At 44.5% G+C, this 24836-nt stretch overlaps 2 protein-coding genes and 1 long non-coding RNA gene across 5 annotated transcripts in view; 2 read left to right on the top strand and 1 right to left on the bottom strand.

The window, feature by feature from the left end:
* Positions 1-9472, bottom strand: part of LOC309372265 — a 73358-nt gene extending 63886 nt beyond the window's left edge. Inside the window, exon 1 of the long non-coding RNA XR_014169440.1 lies at positions 9276-9472. This is a non-coding gene — a long non-coding RNA (uncharacterized lncRNA). The remainder of the gene's footprint in view (positions 1-9275) is intronic.
* On the top strand, positions 51-13783 carry LOC309372236 (uncharacterized protein). Its single transcript, XM_081915604.1, has 8 exons — positions 51-290; positions 4811-4930; positions 7553-7872; positions 8623-8726; positions 9479-9693; positions 10826-10936; positions 11413-11557; positions 12815-13783. Exons 1-8 carry the CDS (start codon positions 190-192, stop codon positions 12965-12967), a joined length of 1269 nt encoding a protein of 422 aa, XP_081771730.1. The 5' UTR covers positions 51-189; the 3' UTR covers positions 12968-13783.
* A 3012-nt stretch (positions 13784-16795) lies between these two features.
* Positions 16796-24836, top strand: part of FANCE (FA complementation group E) — an 18902-nt gene continuing 10861 nt past the window's right edge. Inside the window, exons 1-6 of one of the 3 annotated variants that reach the window (XM_081915584.1) lie at positions 16796-17065; positions 18367-18614; positions 19848-20505; positions 21232-21276; positions 21423-21482; positions 22577-22720. In XM_081915584.1, the coding sequence (XP_081771710.1) occupies positions 17012-17065; positions 18367-18614; positions 19848-20505; positions 21232-21276; positions 21423-21482; positions 22577-22720 (1209 nt within the window). In that variant the 5' untranslated portion in view covers positions 16796-17011. Of the gene's footprint in view, positions 17237-18366; positions 18615-19847; positions 20506-21231; positions 21277-21422; positions 21483-22576; positions 22721-24836 lie in introns of all 3 variants that reach the window. The other 2 variants (XM_081915586.1, XM_081915585.1) reach the window with 2 other exon arrangements.

Raw genomic sequence — 24836 nt, 5'->3', positions numbered from 1 at the left:
GCTGGGAGGAGAGTCCTTTTCGAATTGAAGCTCTTCCATTCGACGGCCGACTAAAAAGCTGGGTGTGCCCGTCTGCTCTTCTCCAATGGGATCTCCTGTCCTAAACCACTCCCCTGCCCGAAGTATTTCTGCAGGGAGAGGAGGCGGCTTGCATTTCGGAGTTTCTGGGTCCGACTGCAAGGGACACCGATGGAGCCGTGGCTATCTGTTGGAGAAGGCGGCGCCGGTGGCGGTAGCGGTAGCGGCCGCCGGGCTTCCAAAGGGCCTGGATCCCATAGGATCCCTTGCAGGTACCTGTATAGAGAATGTGCAGGAAAAGGGTCTGCGGGCTCCTCGAGCGCCGTCTTTTCCTCCGTCCCGTCGTCCAGAGGCGCGCCAGGCCCCGAGTGCGCTCCCAAGTGGAATTTTCCCCCCGTCATGGTTGTTGGGCTGTATGCTTCCATATAGGTGGCTGGGACAGGAAGTCGGAATTGCAGGAAAGTGATTCAGCAGCACTGTTTTGCTCGACAGCTGAGCGGCTTCTTCCCAGTGACTGGCAAACTTTGGCGACCTCGCTGCTAAATTGCATCTTTTCCCCCCAGCTACCGAGAACTTGTAGAGCGCGCGCAGACTTTGCAGCCCTCGGAGTTCCGGAGACCTTTATCGGCATGGGGCAATCGGGTTGGGTTTGCACCCCCGTTTGGCAGTCGGAGTGGAGGAAAGATGAGGAGGGACTCCTTCCTGGCCTTCCCGTAGTAGTGTTGCTGCTACTTTCAGGGCGTGGCGGTGGCTGTAGTGTGGCCCGAAACAAAGCCGTGCACAACAACATGATCACGCCCTGCTTTTCGGCAGAAAAAACTTCGAGAGGGTCCACTCCCCATTCGTCTTGTATGTAAAAGGATAGGGGAAAGCGCGCGCGCCGTTACCGGGTGTATTTTCTTTTAAGTAAACCATGCTAAGGAGTGGTGTCAAAACAAAATAAAAAAATTCCTTCCAGTAGCACCTTAAAGACCAACTAAGTTAGTTCTTGGTATGCACACGAAAGCTCATACCAAGAACTAACTTAGTTGGTCTTTAAGGTGCTACTGGAAGGAATTTTTTAATTTTGTTTTGACTATGGCAGACCAACACGGCTACCTATCTGTAAGGAGTGGTGTGTTTTGAATGGCTGGGTTCCTTGCGGCGGGGGGGGGGGGGAGGCGCTCGCAACTTTTGTGCAAGGAGGTTTCCAGGGCTGGTGCCTCTTAGCCAAGGGACTGAGAATTTCTAATAAACTTTTGCAAACGCTGCCCCCTTGAAAGGGGCTAGAGCAAAAGTCTTCCATAGCAAGGGCAGAGTCTGAAATAACGCTCGGAATTTCATAGAGCAAGATTTGCTGGTTTTACCAACTCCAGTGCTGTTTATATACCGGTGAAGTTTTACTGGCTTGGGTCAATATATGGGAAACCTAGTTTCTCCTAGTAGCTTTAAAAAGAAATATATTCACCCCTAGTGGTTCTGCTGCTTTTAAATATGACTTGGTGTTGGGCAGTGCCTACTGAAGTGAGGGTCTACTAGGTGCAAATTGCATGCCTCGTTTTTAGGTGGTTTATGGTTCCCTTCTTCAGTTACCATGCATTCTGCCTGCTCACCCACTTTAGAGCGCTTTGCCCACTTTAAATGCCACAAAAGGGAGGGTACATTTGCTTTGTATACAAAAGTTCCCAGGTTCAATTCCTGGCATCTTCCATTAGATAGCTGTGGAGAGCTGCTGCTAGTCAGTGTAAACAAAACTTAATCTGCTCTTTATTCTCTTTCCCTTGCCCACCTAAAACATTAAAGCTTATTTTGAAAATGGCATCAATCCTATTTGTGCACAACCAGAAGTTGTGGTCTGGAACAAACTGTGGCTTGCCACAAGTGAACAGTAAGCTGGTGGCAACACACCTGCCACATTGCTCTTTTCTGAGCTGGAGGAAAACAAACCACAGTTCTGGATTAGTGTTGTGTGAGAACCGGTGTTCATGGTTTGTGCTTCTTCAAACAAACTACAAGTACTGGTTCCTACCCTAAGCCGGCACTGTAATTAGTTTCCAGTTTAGAAAAGAGTGGAAAGGAGCAGGTACCATTTAAGCTGCTGCAGCCAGCCCTCTGCTCATTCCTGTTGTTGTTGCTGTTAAATTTTCTATACTGTACTGCCCTTCATCTGAAGATCACAGGGTGGTTTACCATATAAAGTAAGCTGTAGCTGTTACATACTGGCTTACGATTGTGTGCAGTCTAAGCCCATACAAGCTATTTGCTTAATGCTTTTGTTGGGTGTGAAGCTGAGATGCTATCCCTGTCCCGTCTTATAGATATACAAAGTTATCATTGGAGGTTTGGTTCATCTGAGCAAATCTGGACACACATTGCAAATGTGATTGTCTGAATATTGTAATGATTTCTTCCTGACCTTGGCTATGCAGAGGAATTTCAAAGAATGCTGCCTGATTGTAGTCTGAGGATGGGTGGGAGATAGTATGATGATGGCAGGAAATAATTCAACCTGCCAGGGGTGCCAAAAGGATTTTCTGGGCCCAGGACACTGTGTTTGGATTGGGCTCTATGCTCCTCTTGTGAAATATGACAAGTTTACATTACAATTTTATGTGCTTCGTGCCACGTGCAAATTTCTATCATCTTTTGCAGGGCCCAAAAATAAGTCTGGGATCACAAGCAAGAAGTCTTCGAAATTAGCTAGGTGGATTTTGCACCTGGCTGTTGATCACTTGCAACCAAGTGAAGATGCCTGGACTCCAGGAGGGCATCTGACATCTCCACCATCTGGAGGTGCATGCCTGGGGATCACTGAATCTGGACTGTTTTCACACACTAATACCACACCCTGTAGAATTCTATCAGTTATATTTTATCTGCACAATCAGAATGGAATTTCAAGAACCAAAATGCTTTTTCTGTGCAGCAGAAGCAGTGAGCCACATTTTGTTTAATTGTTGTAGCTTGTCTTCACTTGCACCACTCCACTGTCCTTCTTACAGTTGCGAAGAATATCCCTATGTTATGAATGGTCTGTGTCACCATTAAGAAAAAGAGGTAGGAATATGCCTATACAGTGGTACCTTGGGTTAAGAACTTAATTCATTCTGGAGATCCGTTCTTAACCTGAAACTGTTCTTAACCTGAAGTACCACTTTAGCTAATGGGACCTCCCACTGCCGCTGCTCCACCACTGCACAATTTCTGTTCTCATCCTGAAGCAAAGTTCTTGAAGCAAAGGTACTATTTCTGGGTTAGCGGAGTCTGTAACCTGAAGTGTCTGTAACCCAAGGTACCACTGTACACAGGGTGGGTCGTTTAAAAGAGGCCCCATGGATACAAAGCACACATGTTCCATGGTGCCTCTTTTAAAAGACTTACCCTGTATATATGTGGATTGCCCCTGGATCAAGTGACTTTTAAGTTCTCAGTGTTCTTAACATAGATCAAGCTAGTTGTCTGAATTACCCAGATGTTTAACTGATAAGCACAGTCACTCCATCATTTGAAAAATAAGACTTTAGAGCTATTTTACCCCAAAGTGGCAACTAGACATTCCATTTTGGCAACTGTAACCTTGGTTTACCTGTTGCTCAGTCCCTGCTCCTGCCAACCTAGCAGTTCGAAAGCACGTCAAAGTAGATAAATAAGTACCTCTCCGGCGGAAAGGTAAAAGGCGTTTCCATGCGCTGCTCTGGTTCGCCAGAAGCGGCTTAGTCATGCTGGCCACATGACCTGGAAGCTGTACGCCGGCTCCCTCATCCAATAAAGTGAGATGAGCACTGCAACCCCAGAGTCAGGCACAACTGGACCTAATGGTCAGGGGTCCCTTTACCTAACCTTGGTTTAAGGAACCATTTGGCACCAAGCTTATATATCTGAGTGTCTAATGTTGTGAACAAGACACATCTGACAGTGTGAACAGACAATGCTTTTCCCCATAATTGTATTTTCATGCTAGAGAAAGCTTAACCTGTTTAAATTCTGCCTGTCACAGTTCCTAAAGACATAAGAACCATGCTGTCCCCTAATGGCAGCCCATCAGTACGTAATACATACTTTCTCTATGACAATGCCTATCCCTCTGCAATATAAATATGCTAAAGAAAAATGTAATGTTTACATACTTTGGGAAAATTTTGTATGAAATTAATCCTGAGTTAGGAAGAGAATAAGCTCAGTCTTTGCTGCTCCCTTTTGCTTTTGTGTGGACATGCTATTGCCCAGTCACAGCTACACTAAAATCCTGGATGTTGCCATTATTTTCTATAGGCGACAATCAATTTCTCTGCCGGTGAAGAAGACAAAACAGCTTCAAAATGAAGCAGGAAGTTTCTTCAAAATGGCAATCCTTCTTTATTACATGAATTTCGCGAGAATTCCATAGAGTGACATATCTATCCTGCCACCTAGAAAGTTCTAAAAATGGCTTCAAAATAAACAATTTTGAAGCCATTTTGTATCTTCCCTTTGGCTTATATGACTAAATTTCTCTAGTAGTCAACCATTCACAGTTCTGACTTCACTTGTTGGCAGAAAATATTGGCAGGTGGGGGAGCAAGGTCACATATCAAACTCTTGCTTTGAATAGTGCCTGCATATTTTGCTTTCTGTCATTTGTTCTAAGGGACTAGGGACTTTATCATTTCCTTTTCATCTCTTTGGGAAGTGTTTTGTTCAACCCCAGTCCAGAGCGAAAAGATTTTTGCATCTCCTGTTTGGCATATTGATTTTACTGGGACTTTGGTTTCTTGGTCTCATTTAGGATTGAACTCTGATTCTTACTACAGTTCTGCTTTTACTTCATTTTCAGGAACTTTGCCCGTGGGACTTGCAGATGGGGTCAGAACTGCCGATTCTCCCATGATAGGAAGTCTACTCAGATCTGCAGATATTTCCAGAATGGGTTTTGTGATTATGGAGACCGCTGCAGGTAAGGGCTAGTTTTCCTTTCTTTTTGTGTTTTGTAAACAAACCCAAAACCACACTCTTCCTTCATCCCGCTTCCTGCAAAAATCTGTTAGATTGAAGGTACTAGAAGCTTGATGATGCAATATTTTTGGATGCATTAGAACTGGTTGTCCTAGTCTCAAAGTTAAGCCTTGAAGGAAAAATAAAATTCAGGGGAGGCTTAATAAGCTGTGAACTGCACAAAAATGCAATAGGGAGAAGGAAATTTAACTCTGCACTTATATTGCCCACCTGTAAATATTCTGATCACTTGGGTCCAGTGGAAAGTTTGAGGGGAGATGTTATTCTACCAGCAGTGGGACCGTCTCTAGTCCTACAGACATTGACTTGACTGGATGTAGCAGAAGCCTGTGGAAAAGACCAAACTAAGTCCTTGAGGATAGCGCTGTCAGTGGCATTATTGTAATTAGATGAGTTTCAGAAACTTGAGCATAGACCTTATGCCCTCCTTGTAAGCTTGGTGATTTGGTAGATCTCTGCTTTGATACAATAAGGCAGTTTTATAAAAAAATGTTTTAGGATGGGTAGTAAAAGTACAGTAAAACCACTTGAAGATGCTGCATACTAAAGTACCTGAAGGAGCGTCTCCACCCCCATTGTTCAGCCCGGACACTGAGATCCAGTGCCGAGGGCCTTCTGGTGGTTCTCTCATTGCGAGAAGTGAGGCTATGGGGAACCAGACAGAGGGCCTTCTCAGTAGTGGTGCCCGCTCTGTGGAGCGCCCTCCCATCAGATGTCAAAGAGATAAGCAACTGCCTGACATTCAGAAGACATCTTAAGGCAGCCCTGTTCAGGGATGTTCAGTATATTTAACGCTATACTGTTTTTAACACTTGATTGGGAGCCACCCAGAGTGGCTGGGGAAACTCAGCCAGATGGACGGGGTATAAATAATAAATTATTATTATCATTATTAAATTATTATACCTGCTGCATGATGGGTGGAGATTGTGGAAGTGGTGACTTTGCTGGGCCAACATTAGAAACAGGTGGAGGAGCAGATTATCTAGAGTGGTAATGAAGTAGATGGACCAGCACCCTCATCTGGGCTTTAGTGGTTGGTTTCTGTCACTGCCAGCTGTTCAGAGAACAGGGCTCTATCTGAACTATTAATGAAACACCCCCCCGTGATGATTTTACAATAGCTGTCTACTGAGTTGGTCAAGTCTCTCCTGACTGATACCTAAGCTGTATTAGACAAAGTTTTGGGGCCGCATTGTTGAAGGTGATGGTAATTTATATAGTTCCTCTAGGAACCTTATATTGGCTTCATAATGTAGAACAGGAGTGTGTAACGTCTAGCCTGCAGGCCTGAGAGGCCTCCCTTTGTGGCCTGCCTGTCCCATTTTTGGCTAAGCCACACTCACCTGACATAATATATGACATCAAGTGTGAGTCAGGTACAGATGCGGCTGGATAAAATGGGTGGGGCTTTCAAAAGCACTGTGCCTTGATTTCCTTGTTGACATCAGGTAATTGACACATGGGCAGCCCCACCCACCTGCCAAACCTGACCTGTGCAGGAAATTGGGATCTAGCCCACTAACCAGATCCAGTTTTCCACCTCTTTGTAGGTGGAAGGGAAGAGGGCATAGATGGGTAAAACGCTCACCCTTGGATATCGCATTGCAGTCATTACTGCTAGACGTTCATAAAATCCCCCCCCCCCCCATTATCTTTTAAATTCTTCAGTGCTGTGGTTCCAAAATAATAAAATAAACTGCAAATATGTTTGTCTCAGCCCAGGGGACGGGGAAGAATTGCCATTAGGAGGAGAATTGGAAAATAATGTTTGGTAGAGAATACAGTGGAACCTCGAGTTGTGAATATGATCCGTGCGGGAGGCACAGTGGCAACCTGCAGTGCCGTGTCTGCGCACGCACGCGATGCAATTCGGCGCTTGTGTGCAAAGCGTGATTTAGTGCTTCTGCGCAAGCGCTGGAACCTGGAACTAACCCATTCTGGTACTTCCGGGTTTTGGTGCGTCCGTAATCTGAAAACGCGTAACCCGAAGCATCTGTAACCCAAGGTACCGCTGTATTGAAATTTTAACTTCTCATACTTGTGCCTTGGTGGTTATGAGAAAAGCCTGATTGGAACAGTGGGGATAAGTTTGTTCAGTATTGGAAACAAAATCCTGCAACTATTTTGAGAGAAGAGATATAAGAGGTTATGTAATTAAAAATGAATTGGTGGGATCAGAGGAGAGCCCTCTTCTCATCCCTCCTACTAACTGGGCAGTGAAACACCTGCTTAAAAGGTGGCTTCTCCCTTGTATATAGTGTTTATTATCCCAGAATGGTATCCCTCCCAGTGTCTGCTCCACACTGGGCAAATGAAGTTCAGCTATATACCAAATTGTGCATAGAGTTCTAGTCATCCTGTCTTGCTGCTTGTGGAAGGCCAGCTGCTCCCTTGAATGTGTGAGGGGGAGATGTGTGTCTTATCTCAAAGGCAGCTATTCCCTGTTTGAGCAATGAGGTAATTTTTGTTTTTCTGGGCAAGAGGATACACTTTGTTCCTGTGCTGTGAATGAGTTGCTCCTGTGCTGTGAATGACACACTATTGGCATTCAACCTCTCAGCTACCAGCACGTCCTGGAAGCACCGCCCTTGAGCAGGTGTGGCTCAGAGGCTGCCTACCATGGACTGCGTGGATTAACTGTGAACCGTCGAGGCTCGGAGCCAGCTATCCTGCCAGAAGCTTCAGTGAGGAGTTGGGGAGCGGCCCGGCGTGGCTCAGAACCAGCTGTCTCGGGCATGGCACAGCTACAGATGAACTTTGGGAGCATGAGGATGTCATTCGAGGAGGAGGATGAAGATGATGATGATAAAGCTATCCCTTCCTGGCATCCTCCAAACTGGGCCCTCAGTAAAGAATTTGTTCCCAGGCAGGCTGCTTCAGGTAAGCTCCTGGAGAGGCTGGTTTTTGTGGGCTTGGGCTCTTGTTGCAGCCTTTGTTGTAGCTTCTGGGGCACATGAGCAAATCAGTTCTATTCCCCCGCTTCCCTATCTCTACTCTGCTTCTCATAATCTTTGTCATGTGACTGCTAACTCATAATTCTCTGTCAAGATGACTTTGTTATTAAGACACACTCAATGGGATTTTGATTTGGCAATGTTCTAATGGAGTCGTGAAGGAATTTCCACACACATGCCCCACAGTCTTGAGAAGTGCATCTGAGGTCCTTAAACCAATAGCCCAGTTACATTGAACATGCTTTTCTGTGAGAAGCTTCTGTTTGGATAGTGTGCCATTTTGAATGACTTTGTCCAGTCCCAGCCATGGAAGGGACCCAACACGACACGTTGGCTTATTCTCCAGTTCCTGTGCAGCTATAGTGAAAGGCCTCTTGTTTGTGAGGTGGGGAAAGGGAGCCAGGTCATCATCAGTTGGTAACTCTGCATGGATGGAGACAGGAAGGGACTCTTCCAATGGCATCTTTTAAAGGCTATTCATTCCAGCTTTCCCCAACTGATTCTCCTTTTCTTCCTTACATGTTACATCTTTATCTCTTTTTAGAGAAGTGATGGGGGAGATTGTAAGCTTGTTATTCTAATGTTTGTGCGGGCCCTTGTATTTTTAGACACTTGATAGAATAATAGTTGGACTGGTGGCAGCAGCGTCCTAGTTAGCTGTTTCTCTGCTGCTCAGGTTCCACATCCCATGAAGAGAGACTTGACACCACTTCCCTGATGTCAGAACAAGCATCAGCTAAGGAGGCTGCTCCTGTGTCTGTGGTCTCGGAAGAGCCAAAGGTAGGTGGGATGCCTGCAAATGTAGAGTGATGAGAACAGACACTGCCATTTCAATAAAAACCAGTGGGATTCTCCTGAGCTCTCTGACTGAGGGATTTTGGAATGCAGTTGGAGCAGGAAATAAGTATTGGGAGATGTGAGGTGAGACGAGAGGGGAGGGATGCTTGAAACACACCCGGAATTTTAGCATCTGCCAACCAGGTGACCTCCTGATGCTCTGGATTACAACTCTTATCAGCCCCTGCAGATTAGCGAAGGCTGTCATATCATCACCCATAAACCTCTTTTGGTATGAGCTTCCAAGAAACAGGTTGTGCAACGACAGGAATTTATAACTTCAAGCTTTTGAAATGAGATTGATTAATAGGAAATCAAGTTTAGGCATGTGTGGTGGTGTTGCACCCAGCTTTGTGGAACCAGTGCAGATTTTAGGTGGATGAACTTCGGAGAAGCTGGAGTGTCATGGAGAAGGCTTCCAGGACCTGTTTTAGAAAGTACAGTGGTACCTCTAGTTACGAACGTAATTCGTTCCGGAGGTCCGTTCTTAACCTGAAACTGTTCTTAGCTAGAGGCGTGCTTTCGCCAATGGGGCGTCTTGCTGCTGCTGTGCCGCCGGCACACAATTTCCGTTCTCATTCTGGGGCAAAGTTCTCAACTCGAGGTAACTCTTCCAGGTTAGCGGAGTTTGTAACCTGAAGTGTTTGTAACTCGAGGTACCACTGTATTCTCCAATTGTTGTGTTCCTTTCCCAGGCAGTTGGAGGTTCAGAAGCGGCAGATGCTGCTGCTTCTGCAGAGGTGCAGAAAAGTGAGGATGTGGTGTGTGGAATCTGCATGGACAAAATCTCTCAGAAGACCTTGCCTCAGGAGCGTCTGTTTGGCATTCTTCCTAACTGCTCCCATGCCTACTGCGTGACCTGCATCCGAAAGTGGAGAAAAAGCCGTGACTTTCACAATGCGGTGATTAAGTAAGTTCTTCATGGCCCAATTGCTTGCCTTGTGCTTGTGTAAACCGAGTCTTCTGGCAGGTTGCTGTCTGAAGTGTGTAGACTGGGTATTGGCAACCTTTGGCCGGGGATCTCCCACAATTGGGGCCCCAGCTGTTTTTGGACTACAACTCCCATAATTCCTAGCTAGCAGGACCAGTGGTCAGGGATTATGGGAGTTGTTCTGCAAAAGCAACAAGAGGCCGCAAGTTTGGGAAACCCTGCTTTGACCCATCAGATGCCGACAAACAACAACCATCATCATCGCTGTCCGTTGGCCGTGCTTGCTGGGACTTGTAGCTTTAACCCCCTTTGTGAAGGCACTTTTTATCAAGGAGGTTTCTGGCTCTGCTGTTCTGGACAGGAGGTTGCTGTTAGGCTTCCATGTTGCTAAGCGTTCTGATGTTACTGCAGTTGGGTTAGAGCTCGGTTCTAATGATGCAAAGGTTGCAGGTTTGATCTCCGTACAGGACTTCTGCATATTCTTGCATTGCAGGGGGTTGGACAAGATAACCAGGACCACATAACACTGGTCCTGAGAGATCTGCATTGGCTCCCAGTACGTTTCCGAGCACAATTCAAAGTGTTGGTGCTGACCTTTAAAGCCCTAAACGGCCTTGGTCCAGTATACCTGAAGGAGTGTCTCCACCCCCATCGTTCAGCCCGGACACTGAGATCCAGCGCCGAGGGTCTTCTGGCGGTTCCCTCATTGCGAGAAGTGAGGTTACAGGGAACCAGACAGAGGGCCTTCTCGGTAGTGGCGCCTGCCCTGTAGAACACCCTCCCATCAGATGTCAAAGAAATAAGCAGCTATCCTATCTTGAAAAGACATCTGAAGGAAGTTTTTAATCAGGGAAGTTTTTAATATTTAATGCTGTACTGTTTTTAATATTTGATTGGGAGCCGCCCAGAGTGGCTGCAGAAACTCAGCCAGATGGGTGGGGTATAAATAATAAATCATTATTATTATTATATAAGATGAACCTCATGGTCCCCTCCAACTCTACAATTCTTTGATTCTATGATATGCAGATTGCTTTGGGCCAGAAGCAGAGTGACTGCCCTTCTAGGGTTTGTCTGGGTGTATTATATCCTCTCTATGTGCATTCCTCAGGGGCTGCCCAGAGTGCAGAGTCACTTCAACTTATTTCATTCCCAACCAATACTGGGTTTCTGATTCAGAAGAGAAAGAAAAACTGATTGAGAATTTCAAGGCACGGACCAGGTAAGCAGCTAGGTCACTTCAACAAAAAGGTCACTCAATATGTCTAACCATCTAGGTCCTTGTTCTCCAATCTTGAAACCATTGGCAATAACTCCGAGAATGCTAGGCTGCCGACTGGCTTCGTGAGATGAAACCGGTGTTCTCACTGTGGTCATTTGCTTAAGAGCCAAATAGGAATTAGACAGGCTTGATTAAGGGTGGAATAACTTAATCCATGTGCATACACTTTGGTGTTCCCTTCATGGTTAAGTATGCCTTGCTGTAATGCCCATGATTCTGCCTGCACACCCAGCTCTCAGCTCCAAAGCTATCCTCAGTTTTGGGTGGATGTTGATGTGCAGCAGCCTTCCCCAGCTGACAGGGGGTGGAGGGGGTGGAGGAACCAAGCTAAGTAAGTCTGATCTACAATATTTATTCAGATTTCTGAAAAGACTCGCGCCTCTTGTGGCCTAATTTCATGATTTTTATTCCCTTAGCAAAATAAGGTGCAAATTCTTTGTCAGAAGCAATGGTCACTGCCCCTTTAAATCGGAGTGCATCTACCTGCATGAGCTGCCTGGAGGTCGGCTCCCGGCTGCAAAGCCGCAACAGAGGCCTGAACGGCGCAGACGGCGGACCGTTGTAAGTAACAAATTCCTTGATGCAGTCATGATACGGCAAGCCATTATAAGCTAGTCATTGAGAGGTAGGGTGTCCTTCCTAAGATATTCTGCTTCCCAAAGCCTCCATACTTAGGATCCCTATGGGATGCAACATGGAAATGCACACCCTCTGCCTTGAGAGGCAACTGCCTCGGTAGTCGCTGGTCCAGCCCTAGGCATTTCTGTTCATCAAGCTTTGTTTTCTGGGGGTTGAAGATGACAGCAAGAGGCTGTCGGTGGTTCTCAATTGGCACACATTGTTTGCCAACCTCCAGCTTCCTTCCCCTGTGGTATCCCTCTTGACTAGGGTTTCCCAAACGTGGGTCTCCAGCTGTTTTGGAACTACAACTCCCACCATCCGTTCAATAAGCCCTATGTAATCCACTTCCACCAGCTCCCTCAGGTGCCACACATACGTCTCTCCCGCCTGTTGACACATACATCTCATACAAACCGACAGCTCTTTGCCTCCCCCCAGTCCCCTTCAAGAGCCCCCCTTTTAATCCTGCTGTGCCCCCTTCCCACTTCCACCAGGCCTGTTTTAGCAACATCACAGATTATGGGGGCTCACAGTGTAACTGCAGCCTTGACTCAGACCAGGTTTGCTGCAGCTGCTGCCCTTCCTTCCCTCTCCTTCCTTCATGCCTGTTCCCCAGAGTGCCGCCATCGCCTCAGGTTGGTGGTGGCATTCACAAAGGAGATAAAGACTTTCTCCCCTTCATTCTCCTCTCTCCTCTCTGTTGCCAGTGGTGGTAGCGATGACAGGGAGCATGGGAACGCCTGGCTGGCTGCTTCCCCCACCTATTCATTCAGGGCTCCTCAGGCATTGCCTTGCAATGTTGTGTGTGTGCATGTGCACTCAATTGCCAGCATGATGGCGGATAAGTACAAATTTAGTACAGTGGTACCTCAGGTTAAGTCCTTAATTCGTTTTGGAGGTCCTTACTTAACCTGAAACTTTTCTTAACCTGAAGCACCACTTTAGCTAATGGGGCCTCCTGCTGCTCCCGCGCCGCCGGAGCACGATTTCTGTTCTCATCCTGAAGCAAAGTTCTTATCCCGAGGTAATATTTCTGGGTTAGTGGAGTCTGTAAGCTGAAGCGTATGTAACCCAAGGTACCACTGTATATAGAGACATGATTCCTTTAGCTTTTCTAGTAAAATGTGTCTATGCATTCCCTGTTCCGTGACAGATCAGTTCATCCAAAAGCCTTCTTTCTTGTGTCCTATATTGCAGGCCTTTAACCCATCTCCATCTGACAGCTCGGATGAAGATGATGACGATATGTACTTCATCCAGTGGGCTCTGACTGTTGCACTGTTGCAGAGGGAGAGGGACTTTGACTATTCAGACTTTCTCATTTGGGATTCGAGTGATTCTTCCGACTAGATGATGACGGTGATGACGACATCATTGGAGGCTGCGGGAACAATCTTACTGACATGTGAAGCTGTGGCTTGGGGAGAATGGGTGGGGAAGGAAGAAATCTTGATCGGTTGAATGGTTGTCTAGGGGGGGCTCTTAGTTGTCTGGCGGGTCTTCATTGCATTTTGCCTGGAATCCGTAAGCTGGGAGAACATAGTGCAAGGACCTGTTTTATGTTGGGAAGGCCTCCTGATTCCACAGGGCAAGATAATGGCTGTCACCACTGTTGGCATACGGTATCTTAACACGTCACCCAAGTGCACTGCCATTCTCCTATCCCTTGCTTGGCTGTATCTTCACATTCCTTTTCCCCGCCCTCAACATTTTATCACATCCTGGGCTTCCCAGCATTGGGATCCATGAAGACCCTCCCAGCTGTATCTCTTCTAGGAGGGTGCCAGGTTCTGCTAGTGCTCAGGAAGTCTGTGTATACTGGAGACACTGAGTTTTCAGGTGTGTTCATGGTGCTGCTAGTTGTTTCCTCAGGAAGGCAGGCTTGCTGAGCAGTGCTATTATCTGCAGCAGGCAGCACCTGCATCTTGCTTTTTGTCTAGCAGTGCTATCGGGTATCTATCGTAGGCTTACGGAGGAGGGGTGTAACATAGGGTAGTGTGGACTCAATCTTGAATTTTTATTGATGCAGTGATCAATTTAGTATTGGAGGCTTAGAACTCGGTGATTTAAACCCTTAGGATCTGGGATCAGTAAGCCCCCTGAATGTATTTTTAATCCTAGAAGGATCGGGAGAGAGTATCAAATAAAATGAGCTTTAAAAATGTAGCCATGCAAAGTCTCTTTTTCTACCCCTCTCTTAACTTTTTCCTGTTAACTTGTTAAAACGTGTTGTAGAGTATGAACACAAATATATTCAGTTTTTTTCTATCTTCTATAGTATCCTGGTCCGTCCCGAAGAAATATTGCACATCTCTAGCTACATGACTGTCAGAATGGTAACATTTAACACAGCTAGGCATAGGGGTATCACTCTCTTGGCCTGTGAAGAAAGTACCAAGGAGTGCAATTTTAGTGCCATTCAAACAACATTCCTAAGCATGCAAACTTGTCAGTGCATTCTCCAATCTGATGTAGTCAATAGGGGCTGCCCCCCACCCTGAAATCTGAGTCCAGAGACTTGGTACTTCCAGCTAATGTAAGACGTTCCCCCCCTCCCCCCTGAAGGCCACCTATGCTTTTGGCTGATTACAGCCTGTTCTCCCTGTGTTTCTTATTTTGTGACCACCCTCCATAAATAAGTGACTATTTGAAACATATAAAGGCTTCAGCTTTCATCAGTGTCTGGATGCTTACGTTGACACTCAGAATGTTTAAATGCTGAAGAACCATTTTCTGTCCTCCATTGTGTAGGCAAAACATGTCCTTGATTCTTTCCAGTAGTACTAGTGAGATCATTCCAGTACTAAATTACAGCATATGACATAACCTGACCCAAATAACTCTAGCAGGGGTTTTGTCTTGGTTCATGCAAAACCTGTTCCAGTGAGTACATCACCAAGGCTTACAATACTTGTTTGGATAGACAAGCTGTAAATCACACATAATTAAATGGTGTCAGGCTACTTGAGTATGGCAGCTACCAAGTCCTGCCTTGTGGATGTGTTGAATTTGCTCTGATGGAAAGTTTCCCCGTTGGAAAGCAATCCCATTTCATCTGTCCCCCAGCTATGCAGAGGATGGGCTAGGCTGTATGTGGAAGAATTTAGTTTCTAAACTTAAGCAAGTGGTGAAAGCAGTTGCTTGTCTTGAGACCATGAATCCCAAGGATGTGTCACTGCAGGATTTCCAAGATTTAGAGTTGGAAAGGGACTGCAAGGGTCAGCTTGTCCAACCCCCTTCAATGCAGGAATCCTGGATGGGCTTGAACCACCAACCTTCTGGTTAATAGCCAGATGCACTGACCCCCTGCGCCACAGGAGGCCCGTATATGTAAGCAATGTAAGTTATTTTCACTGGAATACATTTAATTTTAAATATTTGTTTTTCAGTTTTTTTGAAGCATTCTCTTGATGTGTGTTGCCTCTCCAAAACAAAACAAAATAGTGAAACAGGATTACATATGCGTAAACGTACATGAAACAGGAAAGTGTATGACTTAGTTAGATTTTCACGGTAACTAATTTCATGAAGACAAACTAGGGACTGGCATTCATATGTTGAAAGAGAGAATTAAAATCTTGCATCAAACATGATCTTCTGTTTTAATTAAGGATGTGCACAATTGTATGCCTGCTCACAATAAAATCAGTGGGACTTTGCTGCAGAAAGATGCATAGGATAGCACTGTTTGTGTCCCTTTAGACACATAAAGGGACACTCCTTGAAACTACTACTGTGCGTGTATAGGAGAAAAATACAGCATAATAAGAAAATTTTATTGAAAGAACACCAACACGTCACTTAACTCTCGTATACAGTGGTACCTCTGGTTACGTACTTAATTCGTTCTGGAGGCCTGTTCTTAACCTGAAACTGTTCTTAACCTGAAGCACCACTTTAGCTAATGGGGCCTCCCACTACCACTGTGCCGCCGCTGCACAATTTCTGTTCTCATCTTGAAGCAAAGTTCTTAACCTGAGGTAATATTTCTGGGTTAGTGGAGTCTGTAACCTGAAACGTATGTAACCTGAAGCGTATGTAACCCGAGGTACCACTGTATAGCAAGGTTTTTTGCTGAAAAGACATGGATAAATGATTGCAGTTACAACCACTTTCTGCTGGCAGTAGTCTCTGATTTGCACACAGAAAGGGAGGTGTATTGTTACATTACAGGCTCTTCCCGAAATGAAAACAAAAAGGCAAATGTACCCCTAGAGACAGAATATATATAATTTAAACAGCAAACAATCATTGCAGTGGGTATTAAATGCCACAACAGCAAATGCTTCTGCAAATGATGCCTAAATGAACAAGGTTACAAGCTGAGTAATTATTGCAGGCAGCTGAACTACTGACGGCCCTGGTCTGTGTTGCTACATGTTCACCTTATGCCTTGAAGCAATAAAGTCTCCAGCCACTTACTGAAAAATCTCATGGGCAAGCTGGGGAGCTCTGCAGTTGGGAGGATCCAAATCCGAAGTTTTGTTGGGCATGTGCCAAGCAGGGTGCCGTGCAGGGTTTGGGGGCTCGCATGAGGCAATGCCGAGAGTTCTGGAGAGTCGTGACTGATCAGGGTGACCCTCCTGCTTAGACAAGCCCTGCAGTGTAGTCCACCATTCATACTGTTAGTTAAAAGGCGAGGCTGGCATTAGTTTGACTCTAGCCAAAAGTTCTCCATGCACAACACAGGCCAGGATGCGGCTTGTGTGTCTCCCTTGCGCCCAACTCCAGCTCTGCTGCAACCAGAAGCCTTCAGTCCCCGCTGAGCCGCAGGTAGGTAGCTACACACTGCCAGGGCGCTCCCTCGCAGTTTTAAATCACGACAACGTGGAATTGATTCACAAATGCAATATTGAAAACAGCAAACAAAGGTAGTCCTCAGGCAAAACATAACCTTTAGAACATCAGGCAAAACCCCTGGCAGAATAAAAGTGGTGGGTTGATTTTTTTTTTGCTGGTGGTTCCATTATGCGTGGATAACTGGCATTTATTATTTTTTCCTATCGTTAAATAAGACCAGTTAGAGCAGGAACTCTCTTTTATTATGGGGAGAGGAAGGTTTTCCCGCTGTTTTCAGTGGTTAGCTCTCTGCTCCGCCCCGGTGGAGAACAAAGAAGGCGTGTCTCTGCCGCGGAGTGAAGTATATACTGAAGCGTATGTCATCAGAGGTACCACTGTACTCTTTCACTTTTTCTATGGGCAGCAGAGGGAAGTACTCTTTCACTTTTCCTATCTCTTGGGGCCGTGAGATGCCTGCTAGCCCCGCCTCCCTCCCGCCGGATTGGACATTGTCTCTGAGCACAAATAGAGCGCGGGAAGGAAGACGAGGAAGGCGGAGGAGAAGGGCGCGGGGACTCCGGCCTGCGCGCTTTCCAAAGAAGCGGCTCGGCTGAGATGCAAGAGGGACGCGCCTCCAAGCAGGACTTCGCCCGGGCCACACCGGTAGAGGTAGCTGCTGCGTAGTTTGACCCTTTTCTCACTTCTCTTAGGATTCAATTCTATTGAATTCGGTGAGGTTCACTCCCAAATGTGTGCCAGATTGCAGCCTTCCAGCTCGATCCTACTGTGCGTGTCTCCTCTGAAGTAAGCCCCGCTGAGTGCAATGGGTCTCCTCCCCAGGTAGGTGTGCACATGCTTACTCAATAGGATTGCAACCTCCATCCCTGCTGCGATTGGACTTACCTTTGCGTTGGACGCCAGTGGATCGGAATTTTTGACCAGGAAAGCGGCGCCTCTGCTAAGGGGCTTCTCTCACTCGGGCAACAAAGCAAAAAATGCAGTTTAAAAGATAGTGTCGGTTACTGCATTACTGTTTCCCCCCATTATTCGACCCAAGAGCATGTATGCTTTAGTTGAGATTCCTGCATTGCAGAGGGTTGGACTAGATGACTCTAGAGTAGCGGTTCTCTGGGGACCCACGGGTTGAGAAAGGCTGCTCTAGAGGCCTTTCCATGATTTTATGATCAGGCTCCAGCAAGAACAGAATCGTCTTACAGAAAGAATTACTTATTGTAGGTAGCTTCACCGTTCTGGGAGTATGCTGAGAGGAAATATTTTTTTTGTTGTTGGTTTGCTCATGAATAGCTTTGCAGTCGTTATGAGTAAGTCCCATGGCTCTTGGAAAGATGAGGAAACTGTCAAACCCCCACATTTCTAGAATGGGTTTGTCTTGAGGAATCACAACTTTTCATTTAATGTTTGATAAAGACAAATACTTGGTGGGAAATACCTCGTAGCTAAGGAATGATTGTGCTCAAGTCTTGAATGTGTGTTTGTGTGTGTATATAAATGTTTTTGAGCATGTGCAGAGTACAGTTCTACATCACTTAGTAAGCATAACTAGGAGGGCTTATGCAGAAGATGGCAGTGCTTGCTTTCTTCTTCCTCATTCCTTTTCTCTTTTTGTATTTTTCTAGTAGATTGTGAGCCTGCAGACAGATACTGTACTAGTTTATCGTGTATGTATAGTGGTTCGAAAACGTTATAGGTGAAATACAGAACATTGCAAAACCTGGAGTTCTGTGGGTCCCACTGTTGTAGTGCATCTTCTTTCCTCCCACCACTTGTGATGTGTATTATTATTACTTACAAAGCACTTAATATATTCTAAGCACAGGATGACGATTTAAGGATTAGCTGTTGATTGTGAAAGAAATACTTGTCTGAAAAGCTAGGACGAGACCAGGTGACTCTTGGGTTCATCCCAGTTCTGCCGTTGATTTGTTTTGTATGCTTTTTATATTCATTAGAGCTTGATCAACAGTGCTATCAACATGGATGGTCCGCCCGTTCCTTGGTTGCAACGATTTGATAAAGCTTCTCGTCTCCTCCTCTGCACACTGATGTCTGGGCATTGGGGGGCCCTGGCTGCTTTCCGCACTCTTCAGCGCTCCCTGTCTGGGCAAGGAGCAAGCCAGGGCTTCAGCTGGTGGACCTTCACAGAGATTCTGTGTTCTCAAGAGCCCGTCCTCACAGGCTCTGAGAAGACCCTCACCTTGTGAGTTGCTCAAATCTCTCATTTTTAAAAATATGGCATAGTGTCCTCATAAATCAGAATTATTTCAGGTCCTAGGAACCCCAATCATGCAGCATCTGACACTTGCTTCAGTGATGATCCAGTAGGTTGTGGGACATGCTCAGAACCAGAAAAGGTTGTGTTGAGATGTGTATTCTATCCCTGCTGATTTTAGTAGACAATCTGGGTTATGAAAGATGGTAGAACTGGTCCTCTGGGCATGGGTGAAAGTTTGTGTGGCTTTAAAAATCAATTTATGCGTACTGGATTCTGGATTGTTTTGGTGAATAAGTATAATTTGCAGATAATAATGCCTATAATATGCAATGTTGGAACGTCATTTTCTTTTCTTGCATTCATAGCCTCTCAGTATTCTGGTCTCGTATTCAAATTTTGGATCCTAATGCTGCTGGATATCTAGAAGTGACAACCTGAACACACTTGTTAAAATTATGCCCCAGGTTAACCAAGGTTGTATCTACAAAAGAGAAGGAACCATAGCTCAGTAGTACAGCACAGGATTTCCATAGAGAATATTAATTCTGAAGCATCTTCAGTAAAAGAAGATCTCTGTTAGCTGAACTCAGAAAGCCCTCTGCCTGAGAACTGCTGACAGTCAGAATGAACAACACTGGGGTTAATGGTTTAGCTTCATATAAGGCAACTTCATATGTTCATATAATACCATATTTTATGGTGTCATATAATGGCTGGGTCTTGGTCCTCCCTTTCCCCCATATGTGACAGAAAAGCACACATCCAGAACATGCTAGAAAGTGACTATATATTGAGGGGAAAGGACTACTCAACACAGAGAATGTATTTTAGGGCGGAGGTGGGCAACCTGTGGCCCTTCAGATGCTGCTGATCAAATTTTCACCATTCAGGCTGGGGCTGATAGGAGCCCGATTCCAGCAACAACTAGAGCGCCACAATTTCTCCACTTTGTTTTAGGGCCAGATGCTCATAATCCAGTTTCCATCATATGGATATAAAATCCCAACATTTTATAACGGCAAAAATAATAACAAACACCATTAAGACAGGTGGAAACCATTAGCAATAAAGCAACAGTAATAACAACATTCAACCCAGTATAATGTCACCAAATATTCAGGTGTACTGCATGTTGAGTTGTACTTCCTATGTTACTATAGAGTTATCATATTTCCCTGGTGATGATCTTGCTTTTCTTCTTCCAAATGGTTATTTCAGAAAACCGTTGCTGTTGCTGCTTCCAGTGTTGTGCCAAAGAAACCTCTTTTCCCTGTTGCTTACAGTGCAGTCTACAGTGCCAGAAGCATGCCTCCAACACCTACTTCAAGCTTCTAGGCAGGATCCCAGCCCTGATCTATGGGTGCAGAGATTGAGGGATTTACTACAAGTGAGGGTGCAAGAGAATAGCTCTGTGATGCCAGTCCTACTATCTGATTCATGTCGGCAGCAGCTGAAATATATTTGCCAGAAAGTTAGTTGCGGCAAACCTGGATTAGAAAGGAAATTAAGCTGGTGTGCTAAACAGGCAAGTCCCTACAGAGCATGGACTGGAGATGCTCCTGGTTCTGTGCCTCAGATAAGGAAAAATAAGGAAGTAGCTGAGGAACCACTGGATCCTGAAGAAAAGGTGCTGGAGAAGAGGTCCAGACTGGAAGTTGAATTGAATACAGAACTTTGTGAACCACATGGTCTAATGCAGGGAGTTGGAGTTAACACAGGGAATGAACTGATGATGGAGGTGTCCGAGAATGAAGGTGTTCATAGCACAAGCAATGATGTATATCAAAGTTGCCCAAAGGAGGAAACAGAAGAAGCAAAAGTTGCCAATTGGAGCCCCCAACAGGACACTGCAGCCGAGGTCCCTGATTATATCAAGGTATGGAAAACTCTTAGATTCTCTTCCTTCTTTGGCAAACATGGAACGTAAGTCCTCCTTACTAGGGATGCTACACAAGTATATTTTATCCTCTGCTAATGCCCTATAGGAAATATTGGCCCCTTTGGCAACAGAATGATCCCTTGGACAGTTGGAACAAGTTTTGCAATTGCAGGAAGATTTTGTGGGGTAACCAGCTTCATATAAACAACTTGCTTAAATCTAATTAATGCACGAAGGGGTTAAGACCATAGAGTAAGCTGTTCTGCCAGGCTTAGCTCACCTTGGGAGGAATTAGATAATTGTTCTTCAGTCTACCTGAGAAGCTCCCCATGTGAAGAGATTTGAGCTGGTTGAAGAATTATCATTGAAACAGTTCATTATCCTGGAAGAACTGTTCTGTCTGCTGCTGTACTCAGAGCACCCTATTGCTACATTTGGAGCGCCTGTCATCTCACATTTGTAGGATATTGACTGTGGAAAGGCATTCTGCCTCCATTTTACAGATCTTTGACAGTGACTTACCATTCCTGTTCATGGAACATTTGATTCTTATTACTTTGTGACTCCATACACACACGTCTTTTGTTTATAAATTTTGAAACAGTATAGTGTTATAAAAATATTGTCAGTATATTATTAGCCGATGTGTTGCTTGTTGTTGTTCAGAGTGTGCAACTTTCTGAAGCACATAAACGATTTAACCATTTTTCTCTTGTATTTGAGGACCATGTACCAAAACTAAAAGAACTTCTAGAGATGCAGTTTGATGTGAGTATTTGTTACCGCATATTTCTGCTTATATACCCCTTGAATAAAGTTCTGTTCAGTTGGAGTAGTTTCATTTTAAGGAGAAGCAGATTCATACCCTGCCTTGTTACATTATCTGTATTTCCCCCTCCCCCTTTGACTTTTAGCTTTCTGATGGGATTGCGCCGCCTGAGCTACAAGTTTTTAATGAATGTACTCCAAGCCAGGTTAGTAGGGCAAAATGAATGTAAGTAATTTACAGTCTGGTCTTAAGTAGGTTTACTTGAAATTAAGTCCCTTTTAATGCATCTATTTTATTTTTTTAAAAAATGTCCTTATGCCAATTGAATATTCACAATGTCTGTCTTATTTACTTACTTAAACCATTTATATACTGCTTAACTACAATCCTCTCTAATTGGTTACAATTGCCTCTTACTGCTGTGCAAGTAATACAATACAGAAAAGGTTTTTTTTAATGGTTAAACTATAAAATTAGACCTCAGCCTGCTGAAATTAAAAAGAAAAAGATTCCAGTAGGCTCTGGAAGTTCAACAGGGAGGGAGTCTGTCTGACCTCAACAGGAAAGTAGTTGTGCAGAATTGGGCCCACGATACTGATTGCATGACTCCTTTTGGATATGAGCTGTGCATCCAAGCAGTAGGATACCACTAACAGTGACTCCCCTGAAGACCTCAGTGATCAGGCAGGGATTCAAGAGATTAAGGCAATCTTTGAGGTATCCCGAACCCAAGTTGTTAAGGGTCTTGTAAATTACCATATTTATTCGAGTCTAATGCGTCCTCGAATGTAATGCACGCCTCAATTTTCAGAATCTTGAAACACAAAAAATATTAAATGTAAATGTGCCATCAAATCTAATGCGCACCTTAATTTTTGCAATGTAATTTGGCCAAAAAAGGTGAGCATTAGATTCAAGTAAATATGGTAATACATGTATGTGGGCAGCTGGTGCAAGCAAGCCTTTGAGCACCAGAGTTATGTGCTGGCAATCATTTGTCCCCTTCAACATTCTAACCACTTGTTTTGTGTGAGAATAGGGTGGTTTTACTATTTTATGCAAGTTGTAATGTGATTTTTTAAAAAAATTCTGTATCCATTGTAAGACACATTATTATTGCTATTATTATTACTCTTATTATTAAACAGCATTTAAGAAATTTAATTAGCTAACTCACTTAATGAGACTCCTTCCCAAGTAACTATATTTCCAAACCTTGCTGAAACCAACCTGCCCAGGTACTAGTGATATTTTGGAAACAGGCTATTGGGTAATATTTCATGTCCTCTTTTCCTTTAGTTGAAAGTTCTCTGCTCATTACTGCAGCTCTCGGAGTGCCCAGAAAACAAACTTCTGCATTTCTGCACTTGGTTAGTCGCACTCTCACCTGATCTTGGCTATAGTAATGCAGCAGTTCTTGCTGAAAAGCTCTTTCTACCTCGGGTAAGTACTGAGAATATAAATCAGGTGAAGAAGAAACCTCCTTCAGTGGTTTATTGATGTGTGTAATGTTACCTTATGGATGGTAGAGTCTTTTCCAGTTCTTTTGGGAGTGAAATCTTCCAGGCTTACTACTCTGAAAAATGTTTTTTTTTTTTAAAAAAAAATACTTTCTTGCTCATATATATTTTTATATATATATATATATAATAGCAACTTTGTATTAATGTAATATTTTTATATGTAACTGTATTTTTGTAAAATTTTAAGTTGTCTGTTGTTGCTTTAGTTTTCTGTGCGTTGCTTAGAGATATTTTTAATATCTTAAGTGGCATAGAAAGTAAACAATCCATCAGACACAGAATTATGGGGTTGGAAAGGACCTTTATCCAATCGTCTGCTCAATGTAGGATCTGCTGTGTAGGATGCATAATAAAACATCGCCTAGTTTTATCTTCTCCTTTAACGGGGGCTATGGATTTTAATGGAGTAGTACTATATAAAGCACATATATTTCCTGCCCCATCCTAAGTCAAAGCAGTAAGGTATATAACAGTCTCAAGTTTTTTATATTCTCTGGCAGATTTGCATGTGGGGGAGGAATTGAGTGGGGGGAAATCTGGAAGAAAGAGCTGAGCAGCCACCACCCCAATTCCTTTTTTCTTCCTGATTGCAGCCTTTCACAACTACCTTTCACGGTTTTAAAAGAAATAAATAAACCAGGAGACTGCTACACTTGTGTCTCCTGTGGAAATATCATAGCTTGGTGCTAAAGAATATTGCATTCCTCTCTCGGCAGCCTATTATCCCTGCTCCACATACATGTTGTTTCTTGTCCTAAATATGCACCTGTGAGTTTTAATGTAAGCATTCATGCTCATTTTTTTGAGAAATTAAATTAGCCAGTTAATTCTAGTGTTTACAGCAGATTAAGTCAGGAATAGGGAACAGAGATCTGTGCATCAGGATTGAAATGCTGGAGAAATGTGAGGACTAGGGGAGCCAACTATTGAACCTAACAGAAGTGGTTTGAGGAGCAGAAAAAGGTCAGGTTGGGTGGGTGGAGGGAAGCCAGCTAATCCGATGATGGATGCAGGCAGCCTTTTATACAGACAGTTTTCCTAGGATGCTGATATGGGCTGTGAAACCTGTGTGTCTCTGTTTAGGTAAGTTTTTAATGTCTGATGTTTTATTGTCTTTTTAATTCGGTTGGGAGCCGCCCAGAGTGGCTGGGGAAACCCAGTCAGATAGGCGGGTTGTAAATAATAAATTATTATTACAGTCATACCCTAGAAGTTGAACAGAATCTGTTCCAGAAGTCTGTTCAACTTCTGAAACATTCGACTTCCAAAGCATGGCTTCAGATTGGCTGGAGGAAGCTCTTGCAGCCAACTGGAAGCCCTGTCGGACCTCGGCTTCCAAAAGAACATTCGAAAACCAAAACACTCACTTCTGGTTATTGATTGTTCAGGAGCCGGAATGTTCCACTCCCAAGGTGTTCAGGAGCCAAGGTACGACTGTGTTGTTGTTGTTGCTGCCATATTCTGTGTTTTAAAAAGAGCAGTTCATTTAGTAAGTAAGGCGCAAAGCAAACCTACCCTACAGTTGGGAGAAGCAGGATGGAGTGGCATGGCAGATTCACTGTTACGATCACATTAGAAGCCTACTGCTTATGTTGTCTAGAGCTGGCACAGCTCTGCAGGGACCTGCATCCTGTGGATCCAAAGCTGTCAGTGCTCCATGCTGAAAAGTCCCCTTTGGGGGCTTTTTGTTGACAGTAGCCTTTTACCCACTAGCACAGAGCCCCCAGAGTGGCCTGTAGAAAGGTGACTATGCGCCATCCTAACTCCTTTCCCCATCCTTTAACTTTGGGGAGCTAGGACTGCACTCCCAAGTGAAATTATTTGGCAAAAAACCATAACAATATTATACCAAAATTGGGGCTTACAAACATAGTTTTCATTTTTTAATGAGTGGCAACCACCCTGAAATATTATGCTTTATGCTACTCCGAGTGCAGATGCCATAGTTTCCTATGAGGATATGAGCGTTACTGAAACTACTTTGAGCTGAGTGCAGTACCGGAGATTGCTATAGACCAGTGAGGCATTCTATTCGC

The sequence above is a fragment of the Podarcis melisellensis genome, assembly GCF_964234715.1.
Source record: "Podarcis melisellensis genome assembly, chromosome: 6".
NCBI lineage: Eukaryota > Metazoa > Chordata > Lepidosauria > Squamata > Lacertidae > Podarcis > Podarcis melisellensis.
This window is presented reverse-complemented; position numbering and strand designations above follow the sequence as displayed.